This window comes from Lolium rigidum, unplaced genomic scaffold, assembly GCF_022539505.1.
Source record: "Lolium rigidum isolate FL_2022 unplaced genomic scaffold, APGP_CSIRO_Lrig_0.1 contig_31409_1, whole genome shotgun sequence".
Lineage (NCBI taxonomy): Eukaryota > Viridiplantae > Streptophyta > Magnoliopsida > Poales > Poaceae > Lolium > Lolium rigidum.
Window position 1 is genome coordinate 23,275 of NW_025900166.1, and position 17,863 is coordinate 41,137.

General features: G+C 45.6%; 2 protein-coding genes across 2 annotated transcripts; one reads left to right on the forward strand and one right to left on the reverse strand.

The window, feature by feature from the left end:
• Positions 1 to 3,420: 3,420 nt before the first annotated feature.
• Positions 3,421 to 5,160, forward strand: LOC124680948 (putative auxin transporter-like protein 4). The gene is made up of 3 exons (XM_047215960.1): positions 3,421 to 4,032; positions 4,124 to 4,405; positions 4,500 to 5,160. The coding sequence occupies exons 1-3, from the start codon at positions 3,539 to 3,541 to the stop codon at positions 5,158 to 5,160; spliced, it is 1,437 nt and encodes a 478-aa protein (XP_047071916.1). The 5' UTR covers positions 3,421 to 3,538.
• Positions 5,161 to 9,727: 4,567 nt separating this feature from the next.
• LOC124680947 (sec1 family domain-containing protein MIP3-like) lies at positions 9,728 to 15,508 on the reverse strand. The gene is made up of 7 exons (XM_047215958.1): positions 15,207 to 15,508; positions 14,739 to 14,882; positions 13,260 to 13,412; positions 12,122 to 12,622; positions 10,502 to 12,022; positions 10,352 to 10,420; positions 9,728 to 9,968 (listed from the first exon to the last, which is right to left on the reverse strand). The coding sequence occupies exons 1-7, from the start codon at positions 15,252 to 15,254 to the stop codon at positions 9,840 to 9,842; spliced, it is 2,565 nt and encodes an 854-aa protein (XP_047071914.1). The 5' UTR covers positions 15,255 to 15,508; the 3' UTR covers positions 9,728 to 9,839.
• Between the last annotated feature and the right edge of the window lie 2,355 nt (positions 15,509 to 17,863).

The following is a 17,863-nucleotide window of genomic DNA, read 5'->3' on the forward strand; positions in this document are numbered from 1 at the left end:
GTGGAGGTTAAAGACTTCAGGCCGATCAGCCTCATTCACAGTGTGGCCAAGTTATTGGCGAAGGTCCTCTCGGTGCGCCTGGCGCCGCGTATGCCGCAGCTCATCGGGCCTCACCAAAGCGCGTTCATCAGAGGTAGATGCCTGCACGACAACTTCCAGTTGGTCCAGTGCACGGCGAGGCGGCTGAACGCCCTCAAATCACCGGCCTTGATGTTCAAGTTGGATATCACCAAGGCCTTTGACACTGTGGATTGGGCCTTTCTCCTTCAGATTATGATCAAGCTGGGGTTTGGCCCACGTTGGACTGCGATGGTGGTGGGGTTACTTAGCACGGCTTCTACCAGGGTCCTGGTGAATGGTGCCGCGGGTGACTTGATCTACAACAGGCGTGGACTGCGGCAAGGGGATCCCCTCTCCCCCCTTCTCTTCGATTCGGTGATGGAGGCACTTCACCTCCTCCTTCAAAAGGCCTCTTCTGAGGGGTTGCTTTCGCGGCTCGCCCCACGTGGTCTCCTCCACCGTACCTCTATGTACGCGGACGACGTGGTGACCTTCATCAAACCAGAGAGGGCGGATTTGCTGGCCTGTGCAGCGGTGGTGGAGGACTTCGGGGAGGCCTCGGGCCTCCGCACCAACCGAACCAAGTGCTCCCTCCACCCTATTCGTTGCACCGTGGAGCAAGTGGAGTTGGCTCAGTCGATTTTGCAGTGCTCGGTAGAGGGTTGGCCACCGCAAGTATCCGGGCCTACCCCTTGGGCTGCGCAAGGTTACCGCGGCTCAGCCGCAACCCGTGGTGGAAAGGGCAGCAAGCCGGCTACCCCGTGGAGTGCCCGGTTGCTCAACCGGGGGGCGGACGATTCCGGTGCGGACCACCCTCGGCGCCATTCCGGTTCACGCGATGATGTCGCTGGACATCCCCCCCAAGACGATGCAGGCTCTCAGGAAGATTTGCCGGGGCTTCATGTGGAAGGCTAGGGCGGACGTGAGTGGCGGCCACTGCCTAGTGGCCTGGGACAAGGTGACCTCTCCTAAATCCTGTGGGGGTCTGGGCCTTCCCAACCTCCAGTTCCTCAACCTGGCGCTACGTTGCCGGTGGGCGTGGCTACAGAGAGTGGATGCGACCAAGGCTTGGGCGGAGTTTGATCTCAAGGTTCCTCCCCTGGCCCGGGCCCTCTTCGATTCCGCCACGGCGGTGGTGGTTGGCAACGGGGCAAGAGCTTTATTCTGGAAGGATCGCTGGCTGCAGGGCGCTAGGGTGGTGGACCACGCACCCAATTTGGCGGCTTTGGTTCCGACCCGGAAGGCCAAGGCTCGCTCGGTCAAGGATGGCCTCGCCGGGGAGTGGTTGCGCGATTGTGGGCCGGACCCGAGTCCTGCGGCGGTGGCGGAGTTCTTCCACCTATGGGGCATCCTCGCCGGTGTCACCCCGGACCCGGAGCAAGAGGGCTCCTTCGTGTGGCGGTGGTCGGCGGACCGGATTTTCTCCGCGAGGTCGGCTTACGCGGCCTTCTTTGCGGGTACTACGGTGGCGCCGGTTGCTTCGGAGATTTGGCGCTCGAGGGCGCCATACAGGCTGCAAGTTCTTTGCTTGGCTGGTGTCCCGTAACGGATGTTGGACGGCGGATAGGCTCCGGAGGCGTGGCTCGCCGCGGCCGGCGGCTCTGCCCTCTCGCGACCAGGAGCAGGAGACGCTCCAACACCTCCTGCTTGGTTGCGTGGTCGCCCGTGAGGTCTGGGCGTGGGCATTGACGCGGTGGAACAGGTTGGAGTGGATGCCTGGTGCGGGCTCTCAGATAGTGCACTAGTGGACCTCGCTTCATTGCCCTAGTGCCGTGCGCAGGGACTTGTGGACGGCGGTCATCCTTGTTTTCTGGTGTATCTGGAGGCATAGGAATGACGTGGTGTTCAATGGCACCACCCCGGCGGTGGAGACCATTCGGCATAGGATTAGGGAGGAGTTTCAGAGGTGGCGTGTAGCTAGGCTTTTCCGCTCGGAGTCCTTCGGATTTCCCGAGCCTTTTCCTTTTTCGTGGCGGGACGGAGATTAGGCTTTCGTTTTTGTAGGGGAGCTGCCACCCCCTGTTGGCAGTAGCGCTCGTGGTTCGGGCTTTCTTGCCCTTTCTTCTATATGATTAGTACGCCTTCCAGGGTGTATTCTCGAAAAAAAAAAATTCGGACTCAATAATCGATGGAAAAAACTTTTTTAGAATGATGTCCGGCAACATGATGTCATCTTAAAATTGGTGAACAACTAATCTAATACTCTATTTACTAGTCTTCCCTCCGTCTCAGTTTACTAGTCTTCCCTATATCCCTAGGTCGTCAATTTGACCTATATAATTTAAATTATATAATGCAAAAATTATATCATTAGAAAATAGAACATCTAAACTTTCTAATGATATAATTTTTTATAACATATAAGTAATGCTAACTTGATGAAATTTGCGACCTAGGGGTACGCGCACGCCTAATAAACTGTGAGAGAGGGAGTATCAAGGATCCATATTATTGTTATTGTATTAGTTATTATTACTATTTAATTGCTCTAGTACTATGAATGTGCTGTTCTAATTCCTCCATTATTTCATTCATGTTAACCATGATTGCTCCAGGGGTGTGAGATAGTGCTCCACATTATTGTCCCACACGTGTGACAACTAATTAGATGTTTTGCTGCTTTGCACTGATCTTCTTGTCGATCGTACGGCAGATTATTATTGGAAAATGTGTCGATATAAACAAGAGTTTAAGACAAGCAAATCTGGTCTGATTAGCAACCAGCTTAATAATTTGTGTTCTTCACTCAACTGAATATTTTCTCTGTGTTAGTTGCAAAATTAATTTACAGTACGCGCTTCATGTCTTACTCACAGGCATCTAACTATATATTATATATCACAGCATATATTCAGAAGCTATACATTGAACTCAAATGAAAGTGCACACTACAATATTTCATACTCAAAAGTATTGTGCAGGAAATCTTTTGTACACTAATCAGCAGGTAGCTCCAACCAATGATGGATTTGTACAAGGACATGTCATGCGCCAACTTTGCATGGGCCACTACGCTCGATCCAATCACGTCTGGTTACCGAAGCAAAGATCAGAGTCCATGTTTAGAAATCTTGCTAGTACGCTTTGAATGATGCATTCACCATCTCTCTCTCTCCATCTTTCTCTCTATCTGTCTAACTATACGCTGAACAGTCACTATATTATGTACTAGATGTCTAGATCTCTCATGCAAATCAAAGCGGGAAGGAAAAGAAAAAAGGTAGAAGCGAGGAAGATCACAAGTTTGCCAGCTGCCGGATGGGCCAGGGCGCTCGTGTGCTGCCCCCATCCATGCATGCACACACCCATCACTAGCCACACCAACAACGTTTTGTTTATCATTCATTCGATCTCGCCAGCTTGATCGACCCTAGCTCCCTATATAGTACTGCGGAATCTGCCATAGCAGGATAGAAGGAGGAGCAACAGTGAAGAGATACGAGAAGGGAAGAGAGATCATCCGATCTGAAGGGCGGAGATGGCGTCGGAGAAGGTGGAGACGGTGGTGGCGGGGAACTACGTGGAGATGGAGCGAGAAGGAGGCGACGGCGAGAGAGGAGGCGTCGGAGCCGGTGGCGGCGCCGGCGCGGGGGGCAGAAGCAAGCTGGTGTCGAACCTCTTCTGGCACGGCGGCTCCGCCTACGACGCCTGGTTCAGCTGCTCGTCCAACCAGGTGGCGCAGGTGCTGCTGACGCTGCCCTACTCCTTCTCGCAGCTGGGCATGGCGAGCGGCATCGCCTTCCAGCTCTTCTACGGCCTCATGGGGAGCTGGACGGCGTACCTGATCAGCGTGCTCTACGTGGAGTACCGGACGAGGAAAGAGCGGGAGAAGGTGGACTTCCGGAACCACGTCATCCAGTGGTTCGAGGTCCTCCATGGCCTCCTCGGCAGCCACTGGCGGAACGTCGGCCTCTTCTTCAACTGCACATTCCTCCTCTTCGGATCCGTCATCCAGCTCATCGCGTGCGCCAGGTACACTAGCTACTGTATTCCCGCTTATATGAAAACCATTATCCTTCCTTCCTTGTCGTCCAAAACATTAGAGTATGTGTAATCTGAACAGCAACATCTACTACATCAACGACTCCCTGGATAAGCGGACATGGACCTACATCTTCGGCGCCTGCTGCGCCACCACCGTCTTCATCCCCTCCTTCCACAACTACCGGATGTGGTCCTTCCTCGGCCTCCTCATGACCACCTACACCGCCTGGTACCTCACCGTCGCAGCCATTGTCCACGGCAAGGCGGAGGGGGTGACGCACTCGGCGCCAACCAAGATGGTGCTCTACTTCACTGGGGCTACCAACATACTCTACACCTTCGGAGGGCACGCTGTCACTGTGTAAGTATATCGAACTATTTGCCATTCTTCTCTTTCTTCAGAATTGTGTTGAGCTCCCATTGATGGAGGCAATATTGTGTATTGCCTTGGACAGTGAGATCATGCACGCCATGTGGAAGCCGCAGAAGTTCAAGCTCATCTACCTCATGGCCACGCTCTACGTGCTTACCCTCACGCTGCCGTCCGCCTCTGCCGTGTACTGGGCCTTTGGCGACGCCCTCCTCGACCACTCCAACGCATTCTCCCTCCTCCCGCGCACCCCTTTCCGTGACGCCGCTGTCGTCCTCATGCTCATCCACCAGTTCATCACCTTCGGCTTCGCCTGCACGCCGCTCTACTTCGTCTGGGAGAAGGCCATCGGCGTGCACTCCGACAAGACCACGGTGCTCCGCCGCGCGGCGGCGAGGCTCCCCGTGGTGGCCCCCATCTGGTTCCTTGCCGTCGTCTTCCCCTTCTTCGGGCCTATCAACTCCACCGTGGGTTCACTCCTCGTCAGCTTCACCGTCTACATCATCCCCGCGGCCGCCCACATGGCCGTCTTCGCGTCGCCCGCGGCCAGGGAGGGCGCCGTGGAGCGGCCGCCGCGGTGGGTCGGAGGTTGGGCGGGCATGTACGCCGTGAACTGCTTTGTGGCAGCGTGGGTGCTCGTCGTCGGATTCGGCTTCGGCGGCTGGGCCAGTACCGTCAACTTTGTCCGCCAGGTCAACACCTTCGGACTCTTCACCAAGTGCTACCAGTGCCCTCCTAGGCACTAATTAACTACCTAGCTTTAATCTTCTTCCTATATAACTAAAGTAGCAAACCGAAGTTGAAAGATTAATTATTGGATGCGTGCATGCTTTCTTCTTGAGATCAAGGAGAAACTTTAGTTTATCTCACAAAGAAAAGAAAAAAAAAACAAATCAGAGCTTGTTTTGAATTTTGATCTTGTCTGCTGTGTTTTCGTGTGTCATGTTTGTAATTATCAGTTCATGAGAGTTGTATGTATGTATCTCATGATGATATATCAACCTCCGAATTAGTACACTGGTGTGCGCTTGCTCTTGTGTGAGTTACTAGAGATCCACCCACTGAGAGAATTCTGGAAGATCACAAACTGTACGAGATTGTCTCAAATCTTGACCATAACTGCGTGTTAACTTGCAGTGGCCCTACTGATTAATTAATTCAGACCTCTTCACATACCTTATGGGTCCTACCAAGCAAGTATTGATGATCCATGTCACTATCTCTTCACAAAGCAGACATCCTATGGTGATGATTATGATGCATCCATCCTGTTAACTGCTGATACCCACAGGACAACCAATACCACCTGTAGAAGAATCACATGGCAGAGGAAGAAAAACCTGCATGCTTGCATGATCATGCATTGCACTGGTCCACCTTCAATTTGTCCTAGAAAACTAAAGGAGTGCTACTGAGAGATGAAGAAGGAAAGATCAGCTGCAATGAGAGGATCTTGTGGATCACATGCCGGAGAAAGGTGAGAGGGTTGTCTGCCTGGAGGTGGTCCATGCATGTCTTTGTTGTGAAGAAATGGTAGGACTAGGAGACTAGCTAGCTTTGAGACCATACTTGTGTGAGCGCATCTACTTCATACTCAAGCCAACCTGATCATAATACAGAAACGCAAACGGTAACAAGATGACAGGCAGTGAGAGGACCAAGGACGCTAGCAATCAAGCACACGCCTCAGCAGCTGTGGAGTTGCCTTGGTGTCTGTAGCAGCCGTCGCATTCTCCACCTCCGGCAGCATGCACAGGTGCAGATCGAGCGGCAAGAAGAGGACTGGAGATCTTCTCCAGCTCCAAACATCCTTCACCTTCTTCTTCTCTCAAGTATGGATATACTGTGTGCCATTGCAAATTTTCGAGTCTGGCAAATCAAACTAGATGATGATATATTTCTAAAAGGTAATGCTCCATATCGAATTCTTTTAGTATCAGCAACACAAGCTATTCATACCATTTTTTTCTCCTATTTCATCTTGCACAAATGAAAAACAAAGAGTTCGCTGACAGAAGTGTCCAATCTGATCTACTTAGACTGATTGAGCAAAGCACAAGATACATAGCCCCAGATTCAGACAGCAACAAACTGGACAGCAAGATCAAGCAAAGATCCATCCATGAATCCAAGAGCATGAATTATTCAGGGACTCTGACATGTCCACCGTTCCGTCGACACTGAGTGCTTAGCAGCTGATTAATAAGATTAAGCAGATGCCGCCAGACATGCTACAGGCCAAGCAAAGCTACAACGATAGCCTTGCAGACCAGAGACTGTAGGGCGCCCAAGCAACACCCTCTCACGTCAAACATCAGATCTGGAGAAGCTTGATCCATCAACATGTGTGCGTGTGGCAATAATTGGGGGATCCAATATAATCTACACATGCATGTTCGATAAAAGAAGGGACCTCAAGAATCTCCAGACACCAAAGTGTCCAAGAACAAGAGAACCAAGATTGTGGGGGTTGATGGAAATGAAGCAATGTCATGGTGCATTTGGAAGTTTCAGGAAGAGATGAGAAAGAAAAAAGATGGTGAAACATCTCCTGTAGCAGACAAAAATAAGAATACACAAAAACATGGAGATTTTCTGGTGGAAGATAGCAACTTTTTCCTTGCAAGTCATTTGCCAATTTTGGCCATTGCTTGTTTGGTTTGTTATGAACTTGTATCGCTGACAGTATAGTAGTGCACAGGTACACTTCAGATTACTGGTTTGAAGGTGGCAGGAATCCTGTTATTATCTTACAAGCTACTGAGCAATGAGGAGGAAGTTATATGAGTTACAACACTGTGACTAATCTTTCTATTCTTAATAGGTGATCCCATTTTCCTGCACATGCAAGGTATCCACCTCATCATGTATCTACAAGCAATCCTAGACTGCCACCTCAGCAGTCTTACAAACAAATTTTTTGAGACCTTCCTCCTGTAAAAAAGTATCTTTGCCGTCGTTCGTCTTCCATGATGTTGCTCTCCACCTCCGCCCGTTACCTAAGAATTCATGGCCACACAAATCCGTCCGCTGCGATCTATGCCCTCCTCACCACAAATGCTCGTCAAACCGTCCCATTGTGCCTAGCATTCATCAGCCATCAGTTCCCTGTAAATGCATAAGAAACTGCTAGGTGGAACTGACCGGACGCTGCCTCCATGCTTAAAAAGCTCACCTACAGACGTGCCTGCCTGCCCCGCGTCCATCTCTGGCAGTGATCTCCACTCTGGTAGTTTCCGCTCCAGATTCTCATATCCCCATTCTCATCTTATTCACTGACTCATTTTTTGTCAGTCTATAAGGTTGCCATTATGCTGGAAAGCTGCTCGACATTATGCCTACCCCGATCTGATGGGAATTTCATTGGATTCTTCATGGTGTTTTGATTGGATTTCAATTGGATTCTAAGCTGGTTGCTGAAGCAATGCGGATCATCACGCCTACGACCATACTGGACAACACTACGTGCTTAAATTGGTACACAAGCTATCATCTCTTACATTTATTTGTTTAGTTTGCAGTGAATCAGCCCACACATCTTCTAATTTCTGCTTACTGCAGGTATTTTGTCTTGGTAAGCAATGGGTAAGTCAGTTTTCCTTCCAAAAAAATTCAATTTCAACTGCAGAGTTGCGAACTATTTGCACCTCCATATGCATTGTGTTATAACTAATAGAACCAAGAGTCAAAAAGGTTTTTACCTCCAATTTGGTGGTCATACTCTATCCTTCTAAATAAATCTAAGGTATACCTTCGCAGGATGTGCTTTACAAATAAAAAGAGAGATGATACTAAAACCTTTTTTTTGTAGGTGAGGATTTTTTACTTAATTTTATGAAGAAGTGCAATATTTAGAACTATTGTGTTTTCCCCGGAGAAGGACCACTATACTCTTGATGGGCAAGAATGGACACGGACCGACATAAAAAAAGTGATCTCCTTTCCAGTTCTGCCAAACGTCTTCAGAACTTTACAATCACTCGTCGGAATCTACCATTTTTATTTCCATAGGGGATTTGTTTAGTTTACAGTGAATCAGCTCACGCATCTTCTAATTTCTGCTTCCTGCTGGTATTTTGTCTTGGTAAGCATTTATGGACAAGCCAAATTTTCTTATAAAAAATGTCACTTTCAGCTGCAGAGTTGCGAACTATTTGCACCTCCATATGCATTGTGTTACATCTAACAGAACCAACAGCCTGGAAGGTAAACATTTAACAACTTTGCAACCAACTAGCCACACATGTCTTTATCAAGTTTCCCCTTCTTGCGGTCTAAGTTCACTTCTGAATTCAGATTTTCAGTGTGAAATATACATTTGTTTTACTTGATGGGCTGACAAGTGCGATGACCTTATTCCAATGATAGTTCTGAAGAATAGATATATGCTTCAGAACAGATTCCATTTAGTTTTATCCATCTTCTATTCCTTGATAATATCTCATTTGTAACGTTCTGCTGAATTTGGAATTATGTCCATGCCATCCTTTTTCTACAGTTTGCTTTTGCAATAATTAGAGGTCAAAATACATCCTTCCAATGAAAATGTTTCCTTTTCTTTTACTCTTTTTCTCTCTTTACTATGCACTTCTCTTTTCATCTCTTCGTTACACTCTAGACTCTACCGCCATATATTCTCATTACTTCCCCCTCGGCAGTTTATACAAGTTTGGTTGGTAATCTGCCTTGCATCGTGAGCTTTGGTTTGTGCAGAACACAAGTATGTCTGCTGTTCTTGCAGGCAAAAAACAACCGCTGCCAACTAAAACTTAAACAAATAATCAATACTGTACTAATTCTATGCTAAAAAAAACTACCTCAGTTAATTCTTTTGCAAACGTCTGCAGCAAGCCAGGGCCGACCGCGCAGTACTTCCATCTTCAGCTGATTGCTAGGTTGAACCTAGCAAAACTGTGCACAGCGCACGTACTTCCATCTTCAGCTGACCGCTAGATCGAACCTAGCAAGACCTATACTGATGCAATGCCAAAACTCACAAGAGGGGAACCAAGGGAGGCATTCACGCGCTGACATCACAAGCATTCTTGGGTCAGATCATACAATCCACAACTGAATACATCAAACATGGAAAGATACATGTGAGGGCTATCCTTTCCGATGACAAAATGTAAGAATATGAATAGTGACCAATGCGTTCATCAAGCAGAGAGATCATGTAAAACTTTTTATCAATGAAATGCTCTACTTTACATCAAAGTTTTAATAAATCTATAAATATATGAATTCTTATTTTGTACATTGCTGAAAAATCCCGCCGCAACGCGCGGGGTATCATCTAGTTTGACAGTTCTCTAAGCCAGTAAAGTTTCTTCTTGGGGGGTAAATAAAATGTACAGATTGAGTTTACATGATTGCTGCTGTACCTTTAAGCAGCTCTTGGAAGCAAACAGAATTGTGTCAGAGTCTAAGTAAAGCTGGATGAGCCCAGCATCAACTCAAACATGTCATCTGGGGAAAGAAGAGTTGTACCACCAAGAATAAGCTCCACATCAGGCCTGCTGCTCTCTGAGATTGCCTTCATGACTTCCCGGACCTTTCATAAAAAAACATCACGTTTGATAAGACACTGCTTCTTAATATTGAGAAATATAGATTCTGGGCTATGCTTTTCCTTAAGAGACGTTAGTTTTGGTGTACTGCGATCACTGGCTTAGAGATCGTTGGTTCGGCATAAGCTTCTCAAATCGCATGAATTAGAAACCTGATGTTTGTGGAGATACGTTATGTAGTCATAGAGGATAATTTTAATATAGTGCATTGAGCTGGACAGATCCAATGATCGGATTAGAAGCTTGCTGTGTGTTCTTACTCTAGTGCCAGGTCGAGATAGAATATTGACGAGAAAGTACAAAGTGTGACATAGACATCATGACATGATAAAATAAATGGAGTCAAAGAGAATGGACCAGAATGTACCTCCAGAGTATTGATACCTCCCACAACAAAAATGATAAGAACACTTTGATCGCCAAAGCTTGGTTTAGACTGCAGGCAAAATAACTATGAGCACATAATATAGACAGAGAGATGATACAGCAAGCAAAAAATAAAAATTGACCAACGCACCTGTCCAAGCCCAAACCTACCCAACCCACTTTTAAATAAACGGCCAACAGCTGATGAGTGATACTCAAGCCCAGGTATGTCGTCTCTAGTCAAGACAGCTAATATCAACTTGTAAAGCAAGCCTTTTCTTGAGTAGCTATCAGTCTCAAATTTACTCAATGCTGCCAACCCTTCTCCAAGAACTTGATTCCTTAACCTCATACTGGACAAGATGTGAAAGAATTTAAAGAGTTGATCCACCCTATCCCGTACTTCCAACTTAAGTTGCATGTTCCCGTAAGCTTCCTCCTTTTGATTATCAGTATTATCATCATCGTCCCAGTTATCCCATTGGTCATCAAAATCATCGGTAGTGGTGGATGTAGGCTCACTGGAGTCCTTATTTCTATCAGCATCTTTCGATCTAGCTATAGCTTCAAGTTCCTTCTCCAAGCCATCAAGGAACCTGAACTTCACAGATGATGGCCTCTCAAGGATAGAGTCCACCACAACATCTTTCAGTGACCGCTCATCTTCCCAGGAGAACGGACCACCAGCAATCGATGTAGGAAAGTTTTCACCAGCCAAGATATACCCAATAATAGTTAAAAGTAATATGTCCTGGAAAGTCAGAAGGCCTTCCGAAGACCCCATGGTATTACCTTGTTTGTGAGATTCCACTGAAGTGCTAGTGTTGATGAAATCACGAATCTCGCTGGCAAGACTTTGTGTTGTCTCTGCTGATGTTACACTTAATATTCTCTCAGCACTTGTAAAGGCATCCCAGCGAGTACTTTGAGGTTCCTGGAGAGCCATTTCTGCAGCCAGTGCCAACTGAATAACCCCTCTGTTTCTTACCAAGGACAACTGGTGTTGACAGAGCATTTGCACCATAGAATGAAGCTCTGAAACAGAAGCTGCTTGTCGACCCTTAGATGGAAAGGACAACTTCTCCAGCTTTAAAGCCTCCATAAGCCATTTCTTAATCAACATTAACCCATCTTTTGATCCTCTGTCTAGTAATGCTTCTAAGTAGCGCACTCCATCATAGTTGGATAAGAAAGAACCACTTATACTGCCTACTTTGTCATCATGTGCTTTGTCAGTGTAATCAGGTAGCCAGGTAACTTCAGAGTCAACCTCTGCAGAGTTCCAGCCAGACACAAATGCCATCATACTTTCAGACAACATACTTGTCCTACTCTTAGTTTCTTCCGTGCTAAAGGCTGTTTTGAAAGGGACCTTTATATCTAGTGGGGAACGTTTAACAGCAGCTTGAGTATGCTTACTAGGAGTTTGAGGATTTTTTGCCACATGATAGGATGAAGTTCTTTCCTTGCGTGGCAACGAGGACAGCATCCTATCAAGAAATGAGTCGCCATGGAAGCAAGGAGTTAGGAGATCGATTGTTCGATCTACAATCAGTAGACCAGCAGAACTCTTGTTACGACCAACATCATATAGACTTGACATATCCATCATCAGTTTCCCAATAACTTTTGATGTATCACCAAGTGAAAATATATCAAGCTTTAGGTCCATCTACACACATTTTGTAATGGAGATTAACAAAAGGTTGTGCGCTTGAAAATAGATAAGAGAAACTACCATGCAGCATGTTGCATATATGAAAGCCGTTACCTTATTGGCCAAATGGTACAGGAATTGAGCAGTCAACGTTACTCCAGGGGGCACCTCATCACCATCAAAAGCTTTACCAGTAGATATGGAGGGTAGACCAGGGCTAAGGGAATCCTCACGGTGATTTGACAAATATGATTCAGCAATTGTACCTTCCGAAGGCAAAACAAAAGTCCTTGAGGAAATAGGAGAGAAAATCATCGGAAAGTGACACACGATTACAGACAATCTCTTTCCTCCTGCTTCTACCTGGCCTAAATCATCCTCAGAGAAATCTTTTTTCCTCGGGCTAGATTCAGAAGGGCCATAGTGCACTCCAGAACCCCACTTATTATCACCATCTGAGGTAAAATCTCTCTCTGTGTAAGGGATGTTATCTTTATACTTGTTCAACTTCCCACTCTTCTTCAGAAGTTCCTCATGATCCTGAACGAGTAATGTCTCATACTCCCGGAAAGCATCTGGTCCAAGTGGGGAATCAACGTAGGCTGAGTGACCAATCTGCAATAGATTCACGAAAGGTTCAATAGGTTCCTTGCACAATTTAGGATAATTTGAAATATATTTATGAAGGTTATAAATAATGAAGTGAATAAGAATAGCAAGATGGGCATTTACTCAACACTTCGGCTGAGCCATTCAGAAGTTACTGTGGATTGCAGAGGAAGCAATGTGCGCAAAGTTCTTACCGATACCCTCCTCATATATGGCTACTACATGAATCAGATGGTTCAGGACTCATGAGGACCTCAACCAAGTCGGGCAAGTTTTAAAATAGATACACTCAAAAAGGTATACCCTATACTACACAAATCAGAAAGTGTGTGACTCATGGCAACCTTAAGCTGGATCAAACGAGTCCTGAAACAGGGAGCAAGCAACTATCCAAGTCACTAATAAACAGAGATCAAACAGTGCAGATAGAGGAGATGCAATGCTAACAACATGATCTGTGGTAACCAACATGTATTTCGATGTTCTTTTCAATAGAATGAACTTTTACGCCAGTCAAAATATATTGAATACTGTTGAGAGTCATAATTTAATAATAATTAATAATTATTATTTGCAGGATGGTCAGGCACTTCAGAAGGAAACCAGATATCACAAGTAAAATATTATTGTAGGGGTGAAGCACCTCGGATATTGCTGTCAATACAGTACAATGTGAAACAGTTCCATGGTTGCCCAAGCAGCGTAGAATGTACCGATGTGCATCACTAAGAAGGCGAGATGTGATTATGACAATCTTCCTTGCTGGATGAGCAAAACTTGAATTCCACTCAGCAGCCTGTGAACACACGATACAGCCGGTGATCAGGTTAAAAAAAAGGAGAACAAAAATGAACCCATTCTCAAAAAGATACAAAAAAAAATGTCACGTTTCCCTGCTTCAATAGCAGGACACAGAAAAGCTTGTTAACTACATACCCTCTATCCCAAAATAGGATGCCTATAATATTTGGATAAAGTCAAACTTCTCAAAGTTTGATCAACTATATAGAAAAAAGTGTCAACATTTGTAATCTTAAATTAATATTTTTAGAACCATCATGAAATATATTTTCATATTATGTGCATTTAAAATTTTAGATGTTGATATTTTTTTGTATGTAGTTGCTCAAACTTCAAAAAGTTTGACTTTGACTGAAAACTATAGGCATCCTAATTTGGGAAGGAGGGAGTACAAAAGCACTGCAACTTTACTGTCATCAATATCAGCAGACACACACCAATACCATCTTGGGCCCTTGGTGTCAAGGGCGGCTCTAACATGTGGCTCTACCAGCGTATATGACTTAATGGTTAGGAAAGAAAGGATGAGGTATGCATGACTTTGTAATGAGGGTGAAAATTCTGGATTACCTTTTTCATATTAAAAGAAGGTTAACATCTTAGTTGAGATTCATACACCAATGAATGTCATTGTCAAAACCTAGTATGTATACCTGTGAGATGTGACTTGCCTACTAACTTAGGGTATGTTTGGTAGGTATACTTGCGTTGCCACACCACAAGTTAGGCAAGTTTGTCTGAGTTAGTCACCCGTTTAATTGGTAGCCACACTTGTGGCAAGATTCTTTTTATGCAACCAGAGACCCAGATGATTTCAGTAGCTCCTGAAGGAAAACAAGCATTCCTTTTTCGAGTAGCTATTCTTGAAATGAAAGTTGTAGTTAGTCACGTTTAGGTAAAGGTTAGATGATTAGATGAAGAAGAATTGTATGTAAGATGCAAACTATCGAAAGTAATAGGCTAAGAAAAGTGTGGCAAAGTGTGGCGCTCATTTTGATCGCCTAACCTTAGGCATGAATGGCCAAAAAAAGTGTGGAAAATGTTGGCAGCCTTAGTATAGCAACCAAACGAAGCCCTTGATACGAAGAAAACGTTTGAATAGCAGTTCAAAACGTGATACATTCAAATGACAACTGCCGGCCATAAAACATTTCAATAATGCAGGTAGGGTGCATAAATCATCGGAACAATAGGATTGATTAAGCATCCAAACTGCCACCAAAACCACTAGTAGAAACACTGCATCACGACAATCAACTTAGGCCAAGGTGTAGATTTCAGCCGGTATTTCGTATCAAGAGAGAGCAAGGGGGAACCTTACAGCATCAAGCGGAGACGTGCTTTCCAAGCTGCAGACTGCACGAGCGCCAAGCTCGAGAAGCAGAGGGAACGCTCCTACGAGCTGGAACGCCTCCAGGGTGCCTGCATCTAGGTACACGAGCGCGTCCGTAATCTCGTCTCCAATCTGCAGCAACCCACGAAATAGATCAGCTTCGATAGTGAAAGCTGGGAGGAGGATGATATCACTACTCAAAAAGATCATAGCATGAGCAGTTATTGTCAGTTGAGTCAGCAGTAAGGCAGCCCCATGTTTTACCACTCGTTCTAAAATGTTCGGCTTTTTTTAACAGGCAAAGTGGTCCAACGCGGTCGTCAAATCGTATTTCCGCGTAGCGCGAATTGGCGCAGGTACAGAGTGAAAATTTTGCACTAATAATACTGGATTTTTCTCGAAGGGTCGATAGGAAAACAATGAACCAGCAAAGGGGAACTCGGGAAGAGATCGAACCTGGCGGATGGAGTCGAGGCAGGACGCAATCAGATCCACCGCCACCATGCTGTTTCACTCCCAGGTTCCAAGAAGATTCCGGAACCTTCGCCGCGAAGCCACCTGGTGATGCGGTCGGATCGTGCGAGGGCCGGGAGGGGAGAAGCCGGAAGGAGACCGCGGCTACAGAGGCCGGATATCCGCGCCGCTCCCTCCGCGGGAGAAAGAGGAGCGGGAGGAGAGATCGATGTCACCTACGGAGCTGCAGCTCGCCGGAGATGCGTCGCTGGCTGCTCCAGCCTCCAGGAGAGGATCGGCGCGGCGGAGGAGACGGTGCGGACGGAGCTCGCCGGATTACCTCCGTTTTAGTTCAGTCTAGTTTATTAGGCCCATGAGATTACGGCCCAACTACTATCAGTTGCAGTCGGAGTAGAAAAGCAACGCCGGTTCTCTCCCTCAAAAAAAAAAAATGCAACGCCGGTTCTCTTTCTTTTCTTTCACAGTAATAAAAAACACATCTTAGTTATTTATATATATTTTCCTCAAAAAAAAGTTATTTATATATATAGCTAAAAAAAGGCAAGCCATGTGGCAGGAAACTCCAAAAAATTGTCCTCCTCTAGAGCCGTCTAATGAGCTTAAGTGAGCGAATCCCGCGCTTCTGATCATCGCAACAAAAGTGTGTCGTATGTATCAATTCGTACGCAAATCTGTAAGAGTTGCGACGTGTAGCAGAAAACTTCTGCAAAAATTCGAACATGCCATGTAGAAAAAAGATACAATATGTAGTGAATCCTCAGTTGTTTGTACCAAAATGTAAAAATTATGTAGTATGCAACAAGAAAAAGGCAATGCAATGAAACATTTGGGTGTAACTCATCCAACATTTCAGGAACACTTATGTTATTGGAGCAAAATCGCTCACCATATACACATAAATCTTTATAGGAATTTACCCATTCTTAAACAACAACAAAGATGCACACATGGAGCAAATGGCAAGACATTATGCAAACATATAGGATTTTATAGAATTCATTTCCCCGAGCTCGCCGGTAATGTACCGGAGTCGCTGAATCTAGATCTCTCGCCTAGAACCATCTACCTCTAGATATCGTATTCTTCGCGCCTAGGTACGAACGAATCTACCACAGAGAGCTCCTATTGCAAAAATGATCAGCCGCGAGAGGCAACTACATCGGTGGTAGTCGGCGCAAGCATCGTTCGTGTAGGAAGAAGTAGCGGTGGCAAGCCAGCACGCAAGGCCGTAGCAATAGAGCCATCATACATAGAAGGAGTGACGGTGGCGCTGGCTCATGGACTAGCAGTGCTTGGGTGAACAACATCGTCCTGCGTAGACAGAGGAGCCCATCCACGATGGCGCGCGTGGATCTGCAAGGATACGCGCATGCTGAAGAACGAGTGACTCACAAAAGGAAGACGTGCAAGCGCGGAACAGCCCGGTTGATCCATTTGCAGAACAATTTGGTTGATCTCATATTGATTGGTATGATTGTTCGGGTAGCAGCAAAATACAAAAAATAGGATTTTCTATCACCCAAAATTAAAAACTAAAACATTAAGACTTTGAAAGAAAGTATCGTAAATCTTCTAAACAATGGAAAATTGAAAGGATCGTATGCCGCATCTAGAGGGGGGTGAATAGGTGCTAACCAATTTTTAGTTCTTTTTCAATTTAGGCTTGACACGAAGGTAAATTCTCTAGATATGCAACTAAGTGAATTTACCTATATGACAAGGTTATCAACTAAGTAAGATATAGCTACGCAATATAAGAGATAGACTAGGATAGAGATAACCGAGAGTGGAGCACGCGAAGACACGGAGATGATTCCCGTAGTTCCCTTCCTTTGCAAGAAGGTTGATGGCGTGTAAGACACACGTACGTTGGGAACCCCAAGAGGAAGGTGTGATGCGTACAACAGCAAGTTTTCCCTCAGTAAGAAACCAAGGTTATCGAACCAGTAGGAGTCAAGTAACACGTGAAGGTTGTTGGTGGTGGAGTGTAGTGCGGCGCAACACCAGGGATTCCGGCGCCAACGTGGAACCTGCACAACACAATCAAAGTACTTTGCCCCAACGTAACAGTGAGGTTGTCAATCTCACCGGCTTGTTGTAAACAAAGGATTAGATGTATAGTGTGGAAGATGATGTTTGTTTGCGAAGAACAAGTAAAGAACAAGTATTGCGGTAGATTGTATTTCAGATGTAAAGAATGGACCGGGGTCCACAGTTCACTAGTGGTGTCTCTCCCATAAGATAAATAGCATGTTGGTGAACAAATTACAGTTGGGCAATTGACAAATAAAGAAGGCATAACAATGCACATACATATATCACGATAAGTAATATGCGATTTAATCAGGGCATTACGACAAAGTACATAGACCGCTATCCAGCATGCATCTATGCCTAAAAAGTCCACCTTCAGGTTATCATCCGAACCCCTTCCATTATTAAGTTGCAAACAAAAGACAATTGCATTAAGTATGGTGAGTAATGTAATCAACACAAATATCCTTAGACAAAGCATCGATGTTTTATCCCTAGTGGCAACAGCACATCCACAACCTTAGAACTTTCTGTCACTGTCTCAGATTCAATGGAGGCATGAACCCACTATCGAGCATAAATACTCCCTCTTGGAGTCACAAGTA